This window comes from Chanodichthys erythropterus, chromosome 15 (assembly GCF_024489055.1).
Source record: "Chanodichthys erythropterus isolate Z2021 chromosome 15, ASM2448905v1, whole genome shotgun sequence".
NCBI lineage: Eukaryota > Metazoa > Chordata > Actinopteri > Cypriniformes > Xenocyprididae > Chanodichthys > Chanodichthys erythropterus.
Genome location: NC_090235.1, coordinates 16084825 through 16106188, shown reverse-complemented (window position 1 = coordinate 16106188; position 21364 = coordinate 16084825). Strand labels below are relative to the sequence as shown.

Below are 21364 nucleotides of genomic sequence, written 5' to 3'. Positions count from 1 at the left end.
AGTTTTTTCTAATCAGTTATGGACATTAGTGTTTAATGTTACGTCTAATGTTGTTAAATTAATGTTTATTGCATTTTTTAAATGTTATGTGTGTTACCATGATGATGTTTAGTGTTTGTGTAAATGACACTGTGACACTTTAATTCGTCATGTGACTTTCTCATCACCATTTGTATTGGTTGGTGTCAGTGTATTACAAAGGTACAAAACAGATGTTAGTACTTCATTAGGTTGGTAAATTAACATTATATCAGTTAATGAAATATGTTTTTTTTACTGTAAATGTAAGTAAAATCTGTAAAACCTAAAATGTTGCTACCATATTTTTTTACGGTAAATTTCTGGCAACCACAGCTGTCATTTTTTTTTTTTTTTACAGTTTGAGTTTTAGAGGTGTATGACTGTATTGTACACTCTAAAAAATGATGGGTTAAAAACAACATAACATGGGTTAAAAATGGAGAAACCCGGCAATCGGGTTGTTTTAACCCGGCAATCGGGTTGTTTTAACCCAGCGGTTGGCTTACATGTTTGCCATATGTGCTGAGCATATTTATTTAACTTAACCATTGTTTATAAATGACTATATGTCTGGCTTAAAGTCAACCCAAAATAGGTTGGAAATTAAAGAGACACATAATTACTAGAGACAACAATAATAATCAAAAGGTGAACATTTATTAATAAGCAATTTAATAAATGTTTATTGTTTAATTATTAACAAATGTTCAGTTATTAAACACATTTTATAAATGTTAATTTCCAACATACTTTGGGTTCATTTTAACCCTCTGGTGCTCTGTGTTGATTTCTCCATGTTGAAATGTTTTTTTATTTCAAAGAAATGAATGTACTATATTTTAATTCAATAATGTTTTTTATTTAATATTTTGTATTTTTAGGGGACTTTATAGAGCTAAATTATTTCTAAGCTGTAGTTATAATCCATTTGTCAAATCTTGAATGCTTTAAGCCTTAATTTTTATGTCTTTTCAAAGACAAATTATTGCTGAAGTGAAAAAGTTTTAAAAAGTTAACTTAAAGTTACAGAATTTGACATTTATTGTTATGAAAAAATGCACAAAAACACAATTTTCAATTTTTATATTAAATATATATTTTCAGGGACACGTTTTAAACTAAAACTCTGAGGATATCAAAGCCATAAATCTAAACAGGTTGTGTTCCAAATTTGAGCTTGATATTGCAAAAAATGAGCTTTTAGTAAGATTTTGTTGAAAATCTTGTGATGAAATTCTTCTCCCATTAATTTCCAATGCGCTCACTTTTGACCTCGAGAAGCACAAGTGTGACTATTTTTTCCCTATTTTTTACCATTTAATCTTTTCGAGTCATGTACGTTACATGATTATTTTTTTGTGCGTTCACATAGCAAGTGCCAAAACCTCAAGTTTCATACCGTTCCAATTTAAAAAAATGACTGAAGAGCACCAGAGGGTTAAATCAAGCAATACAGTCATTTTTAAACAGTTATATAAAACTACCCTGCAGGTTGTTTAAACATTTAATCAACCCAATCACTGGGTTTGTCCATTTTCAACCCAGCATTTTTTAGAGTGCAACAATTAATGTTTGTTAAAAGTATTTATATTACAGTAATAAACCGTAATTATAGGATAAGAAAATACTGTTTTTTTTACAGTTTATCTGTTTTTTCCTGACAGTATTTTTCTGTTTTTAAACATTTTCTAACACCTCTGCTCCTAGAAAATTACCCTTTTTTAATTTTTTTTAACAGTGTACAGTGCATCACTCACCGACATCACAGTTTTCCCCAGTGAACCCAGCCTGACACTCGCTGCAGTCAGGCCCCGTGAAACCCCGACGACACACGCAGCGGCCCCTCACACAGCGGCCCCTGTTACTGCAGTTGTTGGGACAGGTTTTGCTGGAGCAGTCCTGACCTGAGAAGCCTACATCACAGACGCACTTCCCATTCACACATCTGCCCTTGTTATTGCAGTTACTGGGACAAGCCTGGGACGAGCAGTCGGGTCCAGTGAAGCCGCTCTCACACTCGCACTGGCCGTCGACACACACGCCCCGGTTACTGCAGTCTCCAGGACAGGATCTGGACGCGCAGTTCGGTCCAGTAAAACCACTCTCACACACACACTTCCCATTGATACACTGTCCGCGGTTGCTGCAGTTATCCGGGCATGTTTTTACAGAGCAGTCTGGCCCAGAGAAGCCCGGTTCGCACACGCACTGTCCGTTCACACAGCGCCCCCGATTGTTGCAGTTCCCCGGGCAGGACCTCTCGGAGCAGTCCTGACCCGTGAATCCAGAGTCACACACGCATTTTCCGTTCACACAGCGTCCCCGGTTGTTGCAGTTCTCCGGACAGCTCCGTGTCCCGCAGTCAGGGCCGGTAAACCCAGCCTCACACACGCACCTGCCGTTCACGCAGCGGCCCCTGTTATTGCAGTTCCCAGGACACGTGCTGGACGAGCAGTCCGGACCGCTGAAGCCTGCGTCACACACACACTTCCCATTCACACACCGTCCGCGGTTGCTGCAGTTATCCGGACATGTTTTTACAGAGCAGTCCGGACCGCTGAAGCCTGCGTCACACACACACTGTCCGTTCACACACCGGCCCCGGCTACTGCAGTCATCAGGACAGTCTGGGATACTGCAGTCCGGCCCACTGAATCCTGAGAAACACACACACTTCCCATCGACACAGCGACCCTGGTCACTGCAGTCATCTGGACATTCATCAGTCGTGGGACCAGCGGTGGTACAGATCGCACCTGTGGAGAAATAACATGTTATAATGGCATGTAAATACATCCCTTGAAATTATGATCATGTGTTCCAGAAAAAGCAATGATTGATACCTTTGTAACCACGTTTGGCATGCTCCATTTTTGAGAAAAGTAACCAAAGAATTATGTGGAACTTTTCTATTCTGTTCTTATTAGTAGAATCAAATGAAAGATGCATCCTGAATATACGCAAGAAAAATGCAAATTCACTCTCTGACAGTAGGTGAAAAGAAAATGCTTCTGAAAACAGTTCCCTTTTATATATACACACATTTATATAACCCCAACCCTCATTTCAGCTTTTATAGTTTCCTTGCTATACTTCGCGAACAGTGAGCTTTCTGTGTCTGGTACACGTTCTCTGCTGGCACATCTGTGTTCTATGGAAGCTTGTTTCCACCATGAAATAAAAAAAAGGTAATTGCGATGTCTTCTCTCACAATTCTGACAATTCTCACAATTGCGAGATATAAAGTCAGAATTGCGAGATATAAAGTCAGGATTGCGTGATATAAAGTCAGAATTGCGAGATATAAAGTCAGGATTGCGATATATATATATATAAAGTCAGAATGATATATTAAGTCAGATTTGCGTCATATATGAAGTCATAATTGCGAGATATAAAGTCTGGATTGCGAGATATATAATGTCAGAATTGCGTGATATATAAAGTCAGAATTGCGTGATATAAAGCCAGGATTGCGAGATATAAAGTCAGAATGATATATAAAGTCAGAATTGCGAGATATAAAGTCAGGATTGCGATATATATATATATAAAGTCAGAATGATATATTAAGTCAGATTTGCGTCATATATGAAGTCATAATTGCGAGATATAAAGTCTGGATTGCGAGATATATAATGTCAGAATTGCGTGATATATAAAGTCAGAATTGCGTGATATAAAGCCAGGATTGCGAGATATAAAGTCAGAATGATATATGAAGTCAGAATTGCGAGATATAAAGTCAGGATTGCAATATATATAAAGTCATAATTGCATGATATATAAAGTCAGGATTGCATGATATAAAGTCAGAATTGCGTGATATATAAAATCAGGATTGCGTGATATATAAAGTCAGGATTGCGTGATATAAAGCCAGGATTGCGTGATATAAAGTCAGAATTGCGAGATATAAAGTCAGGATTGCGATATATATATATAAAGTCAGAATGATATATTAAGTCAGATTTGCGTCATATATGAAGTCATAATTGCGAGATATAAAGTCTGGATTGCGAGATATATAATGTCAGAATTGCGTGATATATAAAGTCAGAATTGCATGATATAAAGTCAGGATTGCGAGATATAAAGTCAGGATTGCGTGATATAAAGTCAGAATTGCATGATATAAAGTCAGAATTGTGAGATATAAAGTCAGAATGATATATAAAGTCAGAATTGCATGATATATGAAGTCAGAATTGCAAGACATAAAGTCAGGATTGCAATATATATAAAGTCAGGATTGCGTCATGTATAAAGTCAGGATTGCGTGATATAAAGTCAGAATTGCAAGATATAAAATCAGGATTGCAATATATATATAAAGTCATAATTGCATGATATATAAAGTCAGGATTGTGTCATGTATAAAGTCAGGATTGCGTGATATAAAGTCAGAATTGCAAGATATATAAAGTCAGGATTGTGTGTTATATAAAGTCAGGATTGCATGATATATAAAGTCAGGATTGCGTGTTATATAAAGTCAGGATTGCATAATATATATATTGTCAGGATTACGTGATATAAAGTCAGAATTGCAAGATATAAAGTCAGGATTGCAATATATATATAAAGTCATAATTGCATGATATATAAAGTCAGATTGTGTCAGGTATAAAGTCAGGATTGCGTGATATAAAGTCAGAATTGCGAGATATAAAGTCAGGATTGCGTGATATAAAGTCAGAATTGCAAGATATAAAGTCAGAATTGCATGATATATAAAGTCAGGATTGCAAGATATAAAGTCTGATTTGCGTGATATAAAGTCAGAATTGCATGATATATAAAGTCAGGATTGTGAGATATAAAGTCAGAATTGTGAGATATAAAGTCAGAATTGCATGATATATATAAAGTCAGGATTGTGAGATATAAAGTCAGAATTGTGAGATATAAAGTCAGAATTGTGAGATATAAAGTCAGAATTGCATGATATATAAAGTCAGGATTGTGAGATATAAAGTCAGAATTGCATGATATATAAAGTCAGGATTGTGAGATATAAAGTCAGGATTGTGAGATATAAAGTCAGAATTGCGTGATATAAAGTCAGAATTGCGAGATATAAAGTCAGAATTGAGTGATATAAAGTCAGAATTGCGTGATATAAAGTCAGAATTGCGTGATATAAAGTCAGAATTGCGTGATATAAAGTCAGAATTGCGTGATATAAAGTCAGAATTGCGTGATATAAAGTCAGAATTGCGTGATATAAAGTCAGAATTGCGAGATATAAAGTCAGAATTGCGTGATATAAAGTCAGGATTGTGAGATATAAAGTCAGAATTGCGAGATATAAAGTCAGAATTGCGTGATATAAAGTCAGAATTGCGTGATATAAAGTCAGAATTGCGAGATATAAAGTCAGAATTGCGTGATATAAAGTCAGAATTGCGTGATATAAAGTCAGAATTGCGAGATATAAAGTCAGAATTGCATGATATATAAAGTCAGGATTGTGAGATATAAAGTCAGGATTGTGAGATATAAAGTCAGAATTGCGTGATATAAAGTCAGAATTGCGAGATATAAAGTCAGAATTGAGTGATATATAAAGTCAGGATTGTGAGATATAAAGTCAGGATTGTGAGATATAAAGTCAGAATTGCGTGATATAAAGTCAGAATTGCGAGATATAAAGTCAGAATTGAGTGATATAAAGTCAGAATTGCGTGATATAAAGTCAGAATTGCGAGATATAAAGTCAGAATTGCGTGATATAAAGTCAGAATTGCGTGATATAAAGTCAGAATTGAGTGATATAAAGTCAGAATTGCGTGATATAAAGTCAGAATTGCGTGATATAAAGTCAGAATTGCGTGATATAAAGTCAGAATTGCGAGATATAAAGTCAGAATTGCATGATATATAAAGTCAGGATTGTGAGATATAAAGTTTGAATTGTGAAATATAAAGTCAGAATTGCGTGAATAAGTCAGAATTGTCAGTTATAAAATCAGAATTGTGTGATATATATCTTGCAATTATGACATTTTTCTCAGAATTGTTTATATCTCACAATTCTGACTTTATATGATGCAATTGCGAGTTTATATCATGCAATTCTGAGAAAAGAGTCATAACTGCGAGTTATAAAGTCAGAATTGTGTGATAAAAAGTCACAATTACTTTTTATCTTTTATTTAGTGGCGAAAAAACAAGCTTCCATAGTGTTTTGCTTTTTGTGTCCGTCTTCAGCGTGCCCCCTCTGGCCTGTGTTAACGTCTTTTTTAATATTCCCACACAAATGACATTTCCAGTTTATAGCTGTTTCACCAGTATATCTCTATTTTCTATTTTTGTTCAAAATCAAATCATCCCTCGGGCCGGATTGGACACCGTTGTGGGCCGCATGTTTGAACCCCTGATCTAGTAGGATCTCATTTGATTAGAGATGAATATCTCCCATAAGGATCCTTTAGGATTAGTATCCTGACTAAAGCATTGTTTTGGATTTCTTGACTATGAGAAGCTTATGAGAACCTGGGAAGGTCTGGCTTGGTGGCATTCAGGAAGGGCTTTACCTTTGCTCTGCTGGGAGGTGCAGCATCCGTCCGGACCTCCACATTTCTGCCTCAGATCCGACACCTCCTTCTCCAGTCTTTCTATACGCTCACGCAAGGCTGCAAAGTCCACGTTGCACTGACCACAACCTGAGCCTGATCCGGGCAGCAGACGGATCCGATGGGTCAGGACCAGAGGAGAATCAGGGTCCAAGTCCATCTCTCTCTCTCTGGCCTCATTCTGCGCACATGAATCCGAAATAACAACTCTAATAGGCTGGGATCTGAGATCGCTGGAGACGCGCTGAGCTCCCGTCTGGATCGAGAGTTGAAGCAGGAGGAGGAAAGGCAATACAAACGCCATGTTTAAAGGGAGGAACACCCCCAAAATCAACGGATGATGTTTTGTTTGTGAACGAGAAGGTATTTTACTATAGTACTCAGAACATTTAGATTCAGTTTTTGCAGATGAACCGTTGGCTGAATTCTTCTCTTGTCTTCAAGCGTCTGTCCGACCTGTTTCACACAAACACGATTTCAGTTGTCATGCAGGATTCAATATTAGACATTCACCTGAAGTCGACATAAAACAGCATGTGCAACCCATTTTACTTCCAAGTTTCAGGATGGTTTGAGGCAAAAATGTTGAGCCGATTTAATTTTGATGAACGATTTCAAAGACAAACTTCTTTTTGATGAATGAAACATAATGAGAGCAGGAAAGTGCATTAAGAGAGTAAACAGGGTCGACTTTAATTCCATGATGACTTTAAATAACGCTGTCAATGGAGCGACACAGAAGCTGCCAGATCAAATCAAGGAAAGTAAACACCATGATCCTTTCCTGCTAAAATTCATTTAAAACAGCTGAAAATACCAGTTCTGCTCTCAGTGACTTTACCTGTGGAAACAAATGGGGAAAACAAGTGTTTGATGTCATGTTTTCCCCAGATACCGTGATCATGATCAGAACTGTTTTTGTTTGGAGGTGAACTTGTAATCATGTAGTTTTGGATCTCATACACTGTAAAAAAGGATGTTCTTCCTCAGTATTTCCAGTACAAATACGTAAATTGAGGATAAATTTACTGGAGAAGCAAAATGACTGAAGTCTTGTTCACTGAGAAAATCATGAAAATGACGTGAGAACAAAAATCTGTCAGCTTTTCCTTTGAATTAAGTTTATTTTTCTGACTCCAGACTTCTTTTAAACACACACTCACTTCATTTTGATATCTTAATATTTTGCTTCTCCATGCTTCTCTGCTTCTCCAATGTTTGGATATTTGTGCTGGAAAACAAGACAGAATCACTGAGGAAGAACATCATTTCTAAATAAAAAATGTTTGTTTCATGGCATCTGCCTGTAGTTAGATGGTTGTCAGGCGGCAGGTCAGTTAAAGGACAGTCTGCAGGTCTTTTCTCACGGTGCTGATGATGAAAAACACACGTGGAGCTGAAGGGGAAATATCACATCACTCCTCGGGATTGAAAATCATATAGATATTAAGATTGTGAGCTGTGAGGTTCGAATTGATTCATGTAATCATGTAAACGGAGCTCATATCGAATTATGATTTCACAAAAACAGACAATAGCTTAATTTGTTACAGCGTTGTTACTAAAGGTATTAAATCATTTTCATTAATTGAAATACAGGTTTTATCCAAAGCAAGCAGGTAAACATTTTATCACTTCATGTATTCATCGCCACAGTCGAGAAAATGAATGTTTTTATGGTTCAGCTCCTGTTAAACAACATGCATTGTGAAATGCACTATAAAACTGAATATTTCAGCTGTTGTATCCCTCAGCCGCTCCTGATGACTTTTCCTTCCCATCTCATCATTTCTCTTCATTAACAAACGTCATCATCAATTGAGCTCAGAATCTCTAACGGTTATCTTCTCGACTGGTCTTTTCTTCTGTGGTCAGAAGCCCCAGAGTTCATATTGACAGTCTAGACGGAGACAGGCGGACTGTAATACACTGCACATTCTGGTGATAAAAATGTTATAACCAGAGATCACATGATCACTATACCCTGACAAGATGAAAACTCCTGCTCTGACTGTGATTGTGAGCAAAACATCTTCAATCCAAGCCTCAGAAGAGCATCTGCAACAAGCAACTCTCTGATGCACAGCGACATTAAAAGGCATTTTAACAATATTACAGCCAAACCACCATTTGTGACAACATGCACTCTATAATTAATGTGTCGGCTATACAAAAAAGAAAAAAAGTTTGCATCAATTTTATTTGATTTACAACTTTACATTCAACCAACAAGCTACAATGAGTAAGATTAACTTAATCTGTAGCTTAACGCAAATTTTTAAGTTGATTACTCAAAAAAAATTAAGAGTTGGAGACCAATTAATCTGATCAATTTCAGTTCAAATCAACAGACATCACAGCACATGCTACCATTACTTATTTAACATGTATATTTAATGAACAAATAAGATATTATTGTCATTAGCGCAGTCATTGCTTATAGAGTCAATAGTGTTCACCTTCATGTATCTACTCTTCAGCACAATAACCACAAAAACTTCAACATTACAGAAACTTTCAAATGTCAAACACAACAGCATTAAAGGATTAGTTTACTTCTGAATTAAAATGTCAGCAGAACTCTACAAAATAATATTTGCAACTTAAAAGGTTTAATTAAAACAATAAATTACAATTTTTAACTTGCAACCATGCATTTATTTAAGTTTAAGTGTCAACAGGTCCCATTAATTATTTTTAGAGTGTACACTGCCATTCAAAAGTCTGGAATCAGGAAGATAATATAATATTTTTCAATGTCACCAAAGCTGCATTTATTTGATCAAAACTACAGTAAAAATTGTGAAATATTATTCCAATGTAAATCAGCTGTTTTCTATGTGAATATATAGTAAACTATGATTTATATCCAGTGATCAAAGATGAATTCAACATCATTACTCCAGTCTTCAGTGTCACATGATCCTTCAGAAATCATTCTAATATGATGATTTGCTGCTCAACAAACATTTATGATCATCATCAATGTTTTTTGTGGAAACAGTCATTCATTTTATTTGTCAGGTTTCTTTGATGAATAGAAAGATCATTTATATGAAATAAATTTTTTTGTAACATTATAAATCTTACTGACCCCAAAATTTGAACCGAAGTGTAAATTCAACTCTTGAATATGAGCTGCAGTGAACAGATGTGCAACTCTCTCATAAAACATTCAGATGCTGGAGATCTTCAACACTGAAGTTTGTGATGGATTAACGCATGCATCAGAGGGTTAATATCAAGTGTGAGCATTATTTGATGGTCTTACCTGCAGAGCCGCTGATGCTTCCTCACACCCGTCCTGTCAGTCGCTGCTCCTCACGGCTCTGGAAAACTCCTGACTGACGGGGGAAGAAAGAGGAGAGAGAGAGAAAGAAAGAGAGAGGGAGGAGAGCAGTAAAATTTCCTCATACTTTAAGAATGTTTCCTCTCTCTCCTCTCCTCCGCTTCTCTGATGTAATTCTATGTGCTTTACTGGTCCCTGCTGGGCGGATCATTTCGATGGAAAACATCTGATTTTTTCGATATTTTGAATGACCAGTTGAATGTTTTATGTCTTTGAACTCATCTCCATTGCTTGGCCTTTTAAAATCCTATTTGTGCATTAATTACCATTCGTCTCACATGAACCTGTTCCTGATTACATCTCAGTTTGCTTCAGGACAGAAACATCTTTCAATATTTAAATGTTGATCTTTTAACTGCAGCTGTATGAACAAAAGGGCAAATAAACACATAATTATGTATGCCGCACCATGACAGACTCGCAACACTTCAGAACATTTTTTAATCATTTCATTTAAATTATTTTAATAATTCATTAACAATACTGCTTTGCAAATAGATCCAGACTTCAGCTATCCTATCTTCCATTATGCATCTTTCTATTTTTCACTCTCCTTCATCTTTCCCAGACGCAGAAACTCCACACGTAAAACAAACAATTGAGCATTTTCTCACTGGCAGCTTCTTCATTTGAGTCTGACGTCAGCGCAGTGATGCTCATTTCCACCTACAGACAGAGAGAAAGGTCAGTTGTTCAATGGCGGTCAGTGTTCAGAGGTGTAGATGTTTCAACACTTTCCAAAAACTCTGTTTAATGTGTGACTCGGCAATAATTCAGCTGTTCCTGTGCGAAACCAGTGTGACATGTTTAAAACATTGATCTGTGTGTCTGAGTGTTTTGATCTGTTTATATTTCTCACAATACTGTATAAATAACTCTTAAAAATGAAGCTTCCAGAAGAGGGTTTTCACAGTGATGCCATAGGAGAGCCATTTCTGGTTCCCTAAAGAACCTTTCAGTGATCATTTCTTAAAATAACCATGTTATTCTTAGTGTGAAGAACATTGTAATAATCTAAAGAACCTTTTCCCCTGAGAAGATTATAGGATGTTAAAGGATCATAATGGAACCATCAATGGCAATAAATATGGAAGCTTGTTTCCGCCACTAAATAAAAAATAAAAAAGGGTAACTGCAACTTTTTATCTTACAATTTTGACTTTTTTCCTCACAATTGCGAGTTCACATTTTGCATTTCTGACTTCTTTTCTCAGAAATGCAAGATATCAACTCGCAATTGTGAGAAATAAAGTCAGAATTGCGAATTGTAAACTCGTTTCTTTTCTCAGAATTGTGAGATATGAACTCGCAATGGCGAGTTATAAAGACTGACCCCCAAATCTGACTTTATAACTCGCAATTCTGACTTTATCTCTCGCAATTCTGACTTGATATCTCGCAATTCTGACTTGATCTCTCGCAATTCTGACTTTATCTCTCGCAATTCTGACTTTATCTCTCGCAATTCTGACTTGATATCTCGCAATTCTGACTTGATATCTCGCAATTCTGACTTGATATCTCGCAATTCTGACTTGATATCTCGCAATTCTGACTTTATATCTCGCAATTCTGACTTGATATCTCGCAATTCTGACTTGATATCTCGCAATTCTGACTTGATATCTCGCAATTCTGACTTTTTCTCTCGCAATTCTGACTTTATATCACGCAATTCTGACTTTATATCTTGCAATTCTGACTTTATATCTCGCAATTCTGACTTATATCTCGCAATTCTAACTAGATTACGCAATTCTGACTTTATATCTCACAATTCTGACTTTATATCTCGCAATTCTGACTTTATATCACGCAATTCTGACTATATCACAAATTCTGACTTTATATCACGCAATTCTGACTATATTACGCAATCCTGACTTTATAACTCGCAATTCTGACTATATCATGCAATTCTGACTATATCACGCAATTCTGACTATATCACGCAATTCTGACTTTATACCTCGCAATTCTGACTATATCACGCAATTCTGACTTTATAACTCACAATTCTGACTATATCACGCAATCCTGACTTTATAACTCGCAATTCTGACTTTATATCTCGCAATTCTGACTTTATATCACGCAATTCTGACTATATTACGCAATCCTGACTATATCACGCAATTCTGACTATATCACGCAATCCTGACTATATCACGCAATTCTGACTATATTACGCAATTCTGACTTTATACCTCGCAATTCTGACTATATCACGCAATTCTGACTTTATAACTCACAATTCTGACTATATTACGCAATCCTGACTATATCACGCAATTCTGACTATATCACGCAATCCTGACTTTATATCTCGCAATTCTGACTTTATATCTCACAATTCTGACTATATTACAAATTCTGACTTTATCTCTCGCAATTCTGACTATATTACGCAATCCTGACTTTAGAACTCGCAATTCTGACTATATCATGCAATTCTGACTATATTACGCAATCCTGACTATATCACGCAATTCTGACTATATCACTCAATTCTGACTATATCACACAATCCTGACTTTATAACTCGCAATTCTGACTTTATATCACGCAATTCTGACTATATCACGCAATTCTGACTATATTACGCAATCCTGACTTTATAACTCGCAATTCTGACTTTATATCTCGCAATTCTGACTTTATATCACGCAATTCTGACTATATTACGCAATTCTGACTATATCACACAATCCTGACTTTATAACTCGCAATTCTGACTTTATATCTCGCAATTCTGACTTTATATCACGCAATTCTGACTATATTACGCAATTCTGACTATATCACGCAATTCTGACTATATCACTCAATTCTGACTATATCACACAATCCTGACTTTATAACTCGCAATTCTGACTTTATATCTCGCAATTCTGACTTTATATCACGCAATCCTGACTTTAAATCACGCAATTCTGACTATATTACGCAATTCTGACTATATTACGCAATCCTGACTATATCACACAATTCTGACTATATCACGCAATCCTGACTTTATAACTCGCAATTCTGACTTTATATCTCGCAATTCTGACTATATCACGCAATCCTGACTATATCACGCAATTCTGACTATATTACGCAATTCTGACTTTATACCTCGCAATTCTGACTATATCACGCAATTCTGACTTTATAACTCACAATTCTGACTATATTACGCAATCCTGACTATATCACGCAATTCTGACTATATCACGCAATCCTGACTTTATAACTCGCAATTCTGACTTTATAACTCGCAATTCTGACTTTATCTCTCACAATTCTGACTATATTACGCAATCCTGACTTTATATCTCGCAATTCTGACTTTATATCTCACAATTCTGACTATATTACAAATTCTGACTTTATCTCTCGCAATTCTGACTATATTACGCAATCCTGACTTTAGAACTCGCAATTCTGACTATATCATGCAATTCTGACTATATTACGCAATCCTGACTATATCACGCAATTCTGACTATATCACTCAATTCTGACTATATCACGCAATCCTGACTTTATAACTCGCAATTCTGACTTTATATCTCGCAATTCTGACTTTATATCACGCAATTCTGACTATATTACGCAATTCTGACTATATTACGCAATCCTGACTATATCACGCAATTCTGACTATATTACGCAATCCTGACTATATCACACAATTCTGACTATATCACGCAATCCTGACTTTATAACTCGCAATTCTGACTTTATATCTCGCAATTCTGACTTTATATCACGCAATTCTGACTATATTACGCAATCCTGACTATATTACGCAATCCTGACTATATCACGCAATTCTGACTATATCACGCAATCCTGACTATATCACGCAATTCTGACTATATTACGCAATCCTGACTATATCACGCAATTCTGACTATATTACGCAATCCTGACTATATCACGCAATTCTGACTATATCACGCAATTCTGACTATATTACACAATCCTGACTATATCACGCAATTCTGACTATATTACGCAATCCTGACTATATCACGCAATTCTGACTATATCACGCAATCCTGACTTTATAACTCGCAATTCTGACTATATTACGCAATTCTGACTTTATATCTCGCAATTCTGTCTATATTACAAATTCTGACTTTATCTCTCGCAATTCTGACTATATTACGCAATCCTGACTTTAGAACTCGCAATTCTGACTTTATAACTCGCAATTCTGACTATATTACGCAATCCTGACTATATCACGCAATTCTGACTACATCACGCAATCCTGACTTTATAACTCGCAATTCTGACTTTATATCTCGCAATTCTGACTTTATATCACGCAATTCTGACTATATTACGCAATCCTGACTTTATAACTCGCAATTCTGATTATATCACGCACATCTGACTTTATAACTCGTAATTCTGACTTTATCTCTCACAATTCTGACTATATTACGCAATCCTGACTTTATATCTCGCAATTCTGACTTTATATCTCACAATTCTGACTATATCACGCAATTCTGACTTTATATCACGCAATTATGACTTTATCTCTCACAATTCTGACTATATTACGCAATCCTGACTTTATATCACGCAATTCTGACTATATTACGCAATCCTGACTTTATAACTCGCAATTCTGACTATATCATGCAATTCTGACTTTATAACTCGCAATCCTGACTATATCACGCAATTCTGACTATATTACGCAATCCTGACTATATCACGCAATTCTGACTTTATATCACGCAATTCTGACTATATTACGCAATCCTAATTCTGACTTTATACCTCGCAATCCTGACTATATCACGCAATTCTGACTATATTACGCAATCCTGACTATATCACGCAATTCTGACTTTATATCACGCAATTCTGACTTTATATCACGCAATTCTGACTATATTACGCAATCCTGACTTTATAACTCGCAATTCTGATTATATCACGCACTTCTGACTTTATAACTCGTAATTCTGACTTTATCCCTCACAATTCTGACTATATTACGCAATCCTGACTTTATATCTCGCAATTCTGACTTTATAACTCGCAATTCTGACTTTATATCTCACAATTCTGACTTTATAACTCACAATTCTGACTTTATAACTCACAATTCTGACTTTATATCACGCAATTCTGACTATATTACGCAATCCTGACTTTATATCACACAATTCTGATTATATCACGCACTTCTGACTTTATAACTCGTAATTCTGACTTTATCTCTCACAATTCTGACTATATTACGCAATCCTGACTTTATATCTCGCAATTCTGACTTTATATCTCACAATTCTGACTATATCACGCAATTCTGACTTTATATCACGCAATTATGACTTTATCTCTCACAATTCTGACTATATTACGCAATCCTGACTTTATATCACGCAATTCTGACTATATTACGCAATCCTGACTTTATAACTCGCAATTCTGACTATATCATGCAATTCTGACTTTATACCTCGCAATCCTGACTATATCACGCAATTCTGACTATATTACGCAATCCTGACTATATCACGCAATTCTGACTTTATATCACGCAATTCTGACTATATTACGCAATCCTAATTCTGACTTTATACCTCGCAATCCTGACTATATCACGCAATTCTGACTATATTACGCAATCCTGACTATATCACGCAATTCTGACTTTATATCACGCAATTCTGACTATATTACGCAATCCTGACTTTATAACTCGCAATTCTGATTATATCACGCACTTCTGACTTTATAACTCGTAATTCTGACTTTATCTCTCACAATTCTGACTATATTACGCAATCCTGACTTTATATCTCGCAATTCTGACTTTATAACTCGCAATTCTGACTTTATATCTCACAATTCTGACTTTATAACTCACAATTCTGACTTTATAACTCACAATTCTGACTATATTACGCAATCCTGACTTTATATCACACAATTCTGATTATATCACGCACTTCTGACTTTATAACTCGTAATTCTGACTTTATCTCTCACAATTCTGACTATATTACGCAATCCTGACTTTATATCTCGCAATTCTGACTTTATATCTCACAATTCTGACTATATCACGCAATTCTGACTTTATAACTCGTAATTCTGACTTTATAACTCACAATTCTGACTATATCATGCAATTCTGACTTTATATCACGCAATTCTGACTATATTACGCAATCCTGACTTTATAACTTGCAATTCTGACTATATCATGCAATTCTGACTTTATAACTCGCAATTCTGACTTAATATCACACAATTCTGACTATATTACGCAATTCTGACTACATTACGCAATTCTGACTATATCACGCAATTCTGACTATATCACGCAATCCTGACTTTATAACTCGCAATTCTGACTTTATAACTCTCAATTCTGACTATATTACGCAATCCTGACTATTTCACGCAATTCTGACTATATCACGCAATCCTGACTTTATAACTCGCAATCCTGACTTTATAACTCGCAATTCTGACTTTATCTCTCACAATTCTGACTATATTACGCAATCCTGACTTTATATCTCGCAATTCTGACTTTATAACTCGCAATTCTGACTTTATATCTCACAATTCTGACTTTATAACTCACAATTCTGACTATATTATGCAATCCTGACTTTATATCACACAATTCTGATTATATCACGCACTTCTGACTTTATAACTCGTAATTCTGACTTTATCTCTCACAATTCTGACTATATTACGCAATCCTGACTTTATATCTCGCAATTCTGACTTTATATCTCGCAATTCTGACTTTATAACTCGCAATTCTGACTTTATATCTCACAATTCTGACTATATCACGCAATTCTGACTTTATAACTCGTAATTCTGACTTTATAACTCACAATTCTGACTATATCATGCAATTCTGACTTTATATCACGCAATTCTGACTATATTACGCAATCCTGACTTTATAACTTGCAATTCTGACTATATCATGCAATTCTGACTTTATAACTCGCAATTCTGACTTAATATCACACAATTCTGACTATATTACGCAATTCTGACTACATTACGCAATCCTGACTATATCACGCAATTCTGACTATATCACGCAATTCTGACTATATCACGCAATCCTGACTATATCACGCAATCCTGACTTTATAACTCGCAATTCTGACTTAATATCACACAATCCTGACTATATCACGCAATTCTGACTACATTACGCAATCCTGACTATATCACGCAATTCTGACTATATCACGCAATTCTGACTATATCACGCAATCCTGACTTTAGAACTCGCAATTCTGACTTTATAACTCTCAATTCTGACTATATTACGCAATCCTGACTATTTCACGCAATTCTGACTATATCACGCAATCCTGACTATATCACGCAATTCTGACTATATCACGCAATCCTGACTTTATAACTCGCAATTCTGACTTTATAACTCGCAATTCTGACTTTATATCTCGCAATTCTGACTTTATATCACGCAATTTTGACTATATTACACAATCCTGACTTTATCTCTCGCAATTCTGACTATATTACGCAATCCTGACTTTAGAACTCGCAATTCTGACTTTATAACTCTCAATTCTGACTATATTACGCAATCCTGACTATTTCACGCAATTCTGACTATATCACGCAATCCTGACTTTATAACTCGCAATCCTGACTTTATAACTCGCAATTCTGACTATATCACGCAATTCTGACTATATCATGCAATTCTGACTTTATAACTCACAATTCTGACTTAATATCTCGCAATTCTGACTATATTACGCAATCCTGACTTTATAACTCGCACTTCTGACTATATCATGCAATTCTGACTTTATAACTCGTAATTCTGACTTTATCTCTCACAATTCTGACTATATTACACAATCCTGACTTTATATCTCGCAATTCTGACTTTATATCTCGCAATTCTGACTTTATAACTCGCAATTCTGACTTTATATCTCACAATTCTGACTATATCACGCAATTCTGACTTTATAACTCGTAATTCTGACTATATCACGCAATTCTGACTTTATAACTCACAATTCTGACTTTATAACTCGCATTTCTGACTATATCATGCAATTCTGACTTTATAACTCACAATTCTGACTATATCATGCAATTCTGACTTTATACCTCGCAATTCTGACTATATCATGCAATTCTGACTTTATACCTCGCAATTCTGACTTTATCTCTCACAATTCTGACTATATTACGCAATCCTGACTTTATATCTCGCAATCCTGACTTTATATCTCGCAATTCTGTCTTTACATCTCGCAATTCTGACTTTATATCTCGCAATTCTGAGGGGGGAAAAAAATTTAGAATTGCAAAATAAAAAGTAGCAATTATACCTTTTTTTACTTTGTATTCAGTGGCAGAAACAAGCTTCCATAAATAAAGACCTTTTATTTTTAAGAGTGTATGTTAAATGTTTTCACAATGTGCTTCAGGAGATCTGAAAATGATCACAAAGAAACTTGACACTCATTTGTCGAGGGAGGTAAATCTGATTCTCCTTGCGGTCTCAAATAGACACACTTTTAATGATTATTATACAGTAAACTGCACTGATGTTTGAAACACACAAGAAGGATTTTGTGGATTTGGAGTATTTGAGAGTTAAAATCTCTATAGACTCACTGCAGCTTGAAAACCAATAGTTCAGAATGGAAACAGAACTAAGTGTTGCTGATGTTTTCCAGTTTCAGCTCTGCAGAGGAGACCATTTTTTTCAATTAATACATCATCATCACGCAGACGGTGTCCATTAAACGTTTCGTCAGCTCAACTCATTAGCTCGACTTTAACTACCAGTCAATGCCGTTTCTAAACACAAACGTAGGCTATCTTACGCAGGTGTTGTTGAGCGCGACCAACAAACCGTAGAGTAGCAGAAAGCGAGGAGGAGGGGACACTGCAGCGTCTGATGACTGTACCTTATGTGTGAGTTTCAGTGCTGAATCCATGTTGAAAGGCCTGTTTAGCTTCACAGACACTGAATAACAGAGACGCCACAGTAAACACAGGCGTCAGGGGAGTTTGCAGTGGATTGTGGGGGACCTACGACAGCAAAAACTGAAGGTCAGATATATATTTGTTTTGCAGAGACACAAACTGATTGGCATAGTGATCTGATCACTGGAGACCAAATGTAAATCCCCCTACAGTACAACTGAAGACTCAAACAATGACTTTTAAAATTATCTAAAGTCCTGTAAGCCAAACAGCATTTAACAATGGCATGTTTTCCACAATAGAAGAATGACCAATTCTGTCATCAAGTTAACCTGTATGATTTACAAATGGAGAGGTTTAGTAGAATGTTCATGCTGCTGTTTTCCATAAATTGAAAGTGGACCGAAATGGGCCTGTCAAGCTCTAAGAATCACAAAAATGCACCACAAAAATAGTTCATGAAAGCGATACTGTAAATACTGTATCAGATCATATTTGGCATCACTGTCATAACAGCTTTCATTAGTTTAAATTACTGCAGATTTTTCATTTCTGGGTCAACTATTCCTTTAAATACATTTAATTCAGGCTTTGTCGACAGTAAAATACGTTTTATTCTGGCATTATTCACATTTTACTCGTGTTATTTAGCTGCTTGTAAACAAATCCTACACTCTAAATGTTCATTTATTAAACATTAATAAAACGTTAATTTCCAACATATTTTGGGTTAATTTTAAACAAGAAACACAGTAAATTTTAAACAATGGTTGGCTTAAATAAAACTACCCGGCAGGTTGGGCAAGTATTTAAAACAACCCAATCACTGGGTTAAAAACCCAAGTTCGGTTGAAAATGGACAAGCAATATGTTTAATAAATGAGCATTTAGTCAAATGAATAATAATAAACATTTATTGAATTGCTTATTAATAAATGTTCACATTTTGATTATTATTGTTGCCTCTAGTAATTATGTGTCGGATTTTTTATTTCAACCTATTTTAGGTTCATTTAACCTACAGACATGTAGTCATTTTTAAACAATAGTTGAGTTAAATAAAACTGTCCAGCATGTTGGTGTTACGGTAGCTGGTGTACAGACGAGGCAAATACGGATCTCCACAATAACAATGGGTCTCTTTAATGAACAACGGAAGGGAACACCAAACATACGCAATATAACATTTAGGACAGACAAGGAGTGAAGGGAGTGAGTCCATTATATAGGGAGTGATGACGATGAGGAACAGGTGCAGGTGATCCGTGAAGCTGAGGAGCTGACGAGGGAAGTGAGTGAGGAGGATTTGTTTTGCAGAGACACAAACTGATTGGCATAGTGATCTGATCACTGGAGACCAAATGTAAATCCCCCTACAGTACAACTGAAGACTCAAACAATGACTTTTAAAATTATCTAAAGTCCTGTAAGCCAAACAGCATTTAACAATGGCATGTTTTCCACAATAGAAGAATGACCAATTCTGTCATCAAGTTAACCTGTATGATTTACAAATGGAGAGGTTTAGTAGAATGTTCATGCTACTCACTTCCCTCGTCAGCTCCTCAGCTTCACGGATGAGGAGACAAGAGGATCATGGGAAATGGAGTTCTGGAGACGAGGGAACTGTGACAGTTGGGCAAACATTTAACCCAACTGTTGGGTTAAAACAACCTAAATGCTGGGTTTGTCCATTTTCAACCCAACTTAGGTTGATTTTAAAGTGCTTTTGTTTTTAGAGTGTAATATTTCTCCCTGATACAGCAGAGAATCAGGATTTACATGATTTTATTTTCATTTTATTTTATGAACTGAGTTGAAAAGGGAGGATTAATCACAATTAAAGCATTCTGAGAAATGATATGTTCTTTGGTCCAAAAAAGGAAAATCTATTGGTGACATACAGTGAGTTTCCACACTAAAGCCACAGATGTGAAGCATCTGATGTACACAGTACTCTTTAAATTGAATACAGCTTTCTATAAGTGACGGTTATCATCAATTTCATGACATTGTTCATTTTGTTGCTTGAATGAAACTCAATTTTAATTCTTCTTTATTAAATTAACATTTGAATTACAATTCCGTATCATCTTTGCTAAATGACTTAAATTCAACTCAAATGTAGAAATTGAATTTAAAAAACACTCTCAGATCAATTCTGTACATTTGTTTTTCTGAGGACTGAGCAAAGCACTGTCAGGTGGGAAAGGAAGGATGAAACCTGTTCATTTCATCTGACAAACAGAGGCTGCCGCCAAGCGGCACACGTTACACGAATTGAAGGTTTGCAGGGAAAATTCTGCTTTGTCCATTTTCAGAAGGCAAAGTACAGACTGGAAGAACATCAAGAAACAACTGAGACTGCTGGCTATCACCCCTCAGAGAGAACAGAAACCAAGTGCACAAAGGCCGACAGTCTGACTTTACAAGACAA

General features: G+C 35.7%; 1 protein-coding gene across 1 annotated transcript in view; it reads right to left on the bottom strand.

The window, feature by feature from the left end:
• Positions 1-18930, bottom strand: part of LOC137037750 (tenascin) — a 51161-nt gene extending 32231 nt beyond the window's left edge. The window contains exons 1-5 of the mRNA XM_067411993.1: positions 18909-18930; positions 10563-10614; positions 9871-9943; positions 6561-7055; positions 1779-2777 (exon numbers count right to left, since the gene is read on the bottom strand). Coding sequence (XP_067268094.1) covers positions 1779-2777; positions 6561-6903 — 1342 coding nt within the window. The 5' untranslated portion in view covers positions 6904-7055; positions 9871-9943; positions 10563-10614; positions 18909-18930. The remainder of the gene's footprint in view (positions 1-1778; positions 2778-6560; positions 7056-9870; positions 9944-10562; positions 10615-18908) is intronic.
• Positions 18931-21364: the final 2434 nt, after the last annotated feature.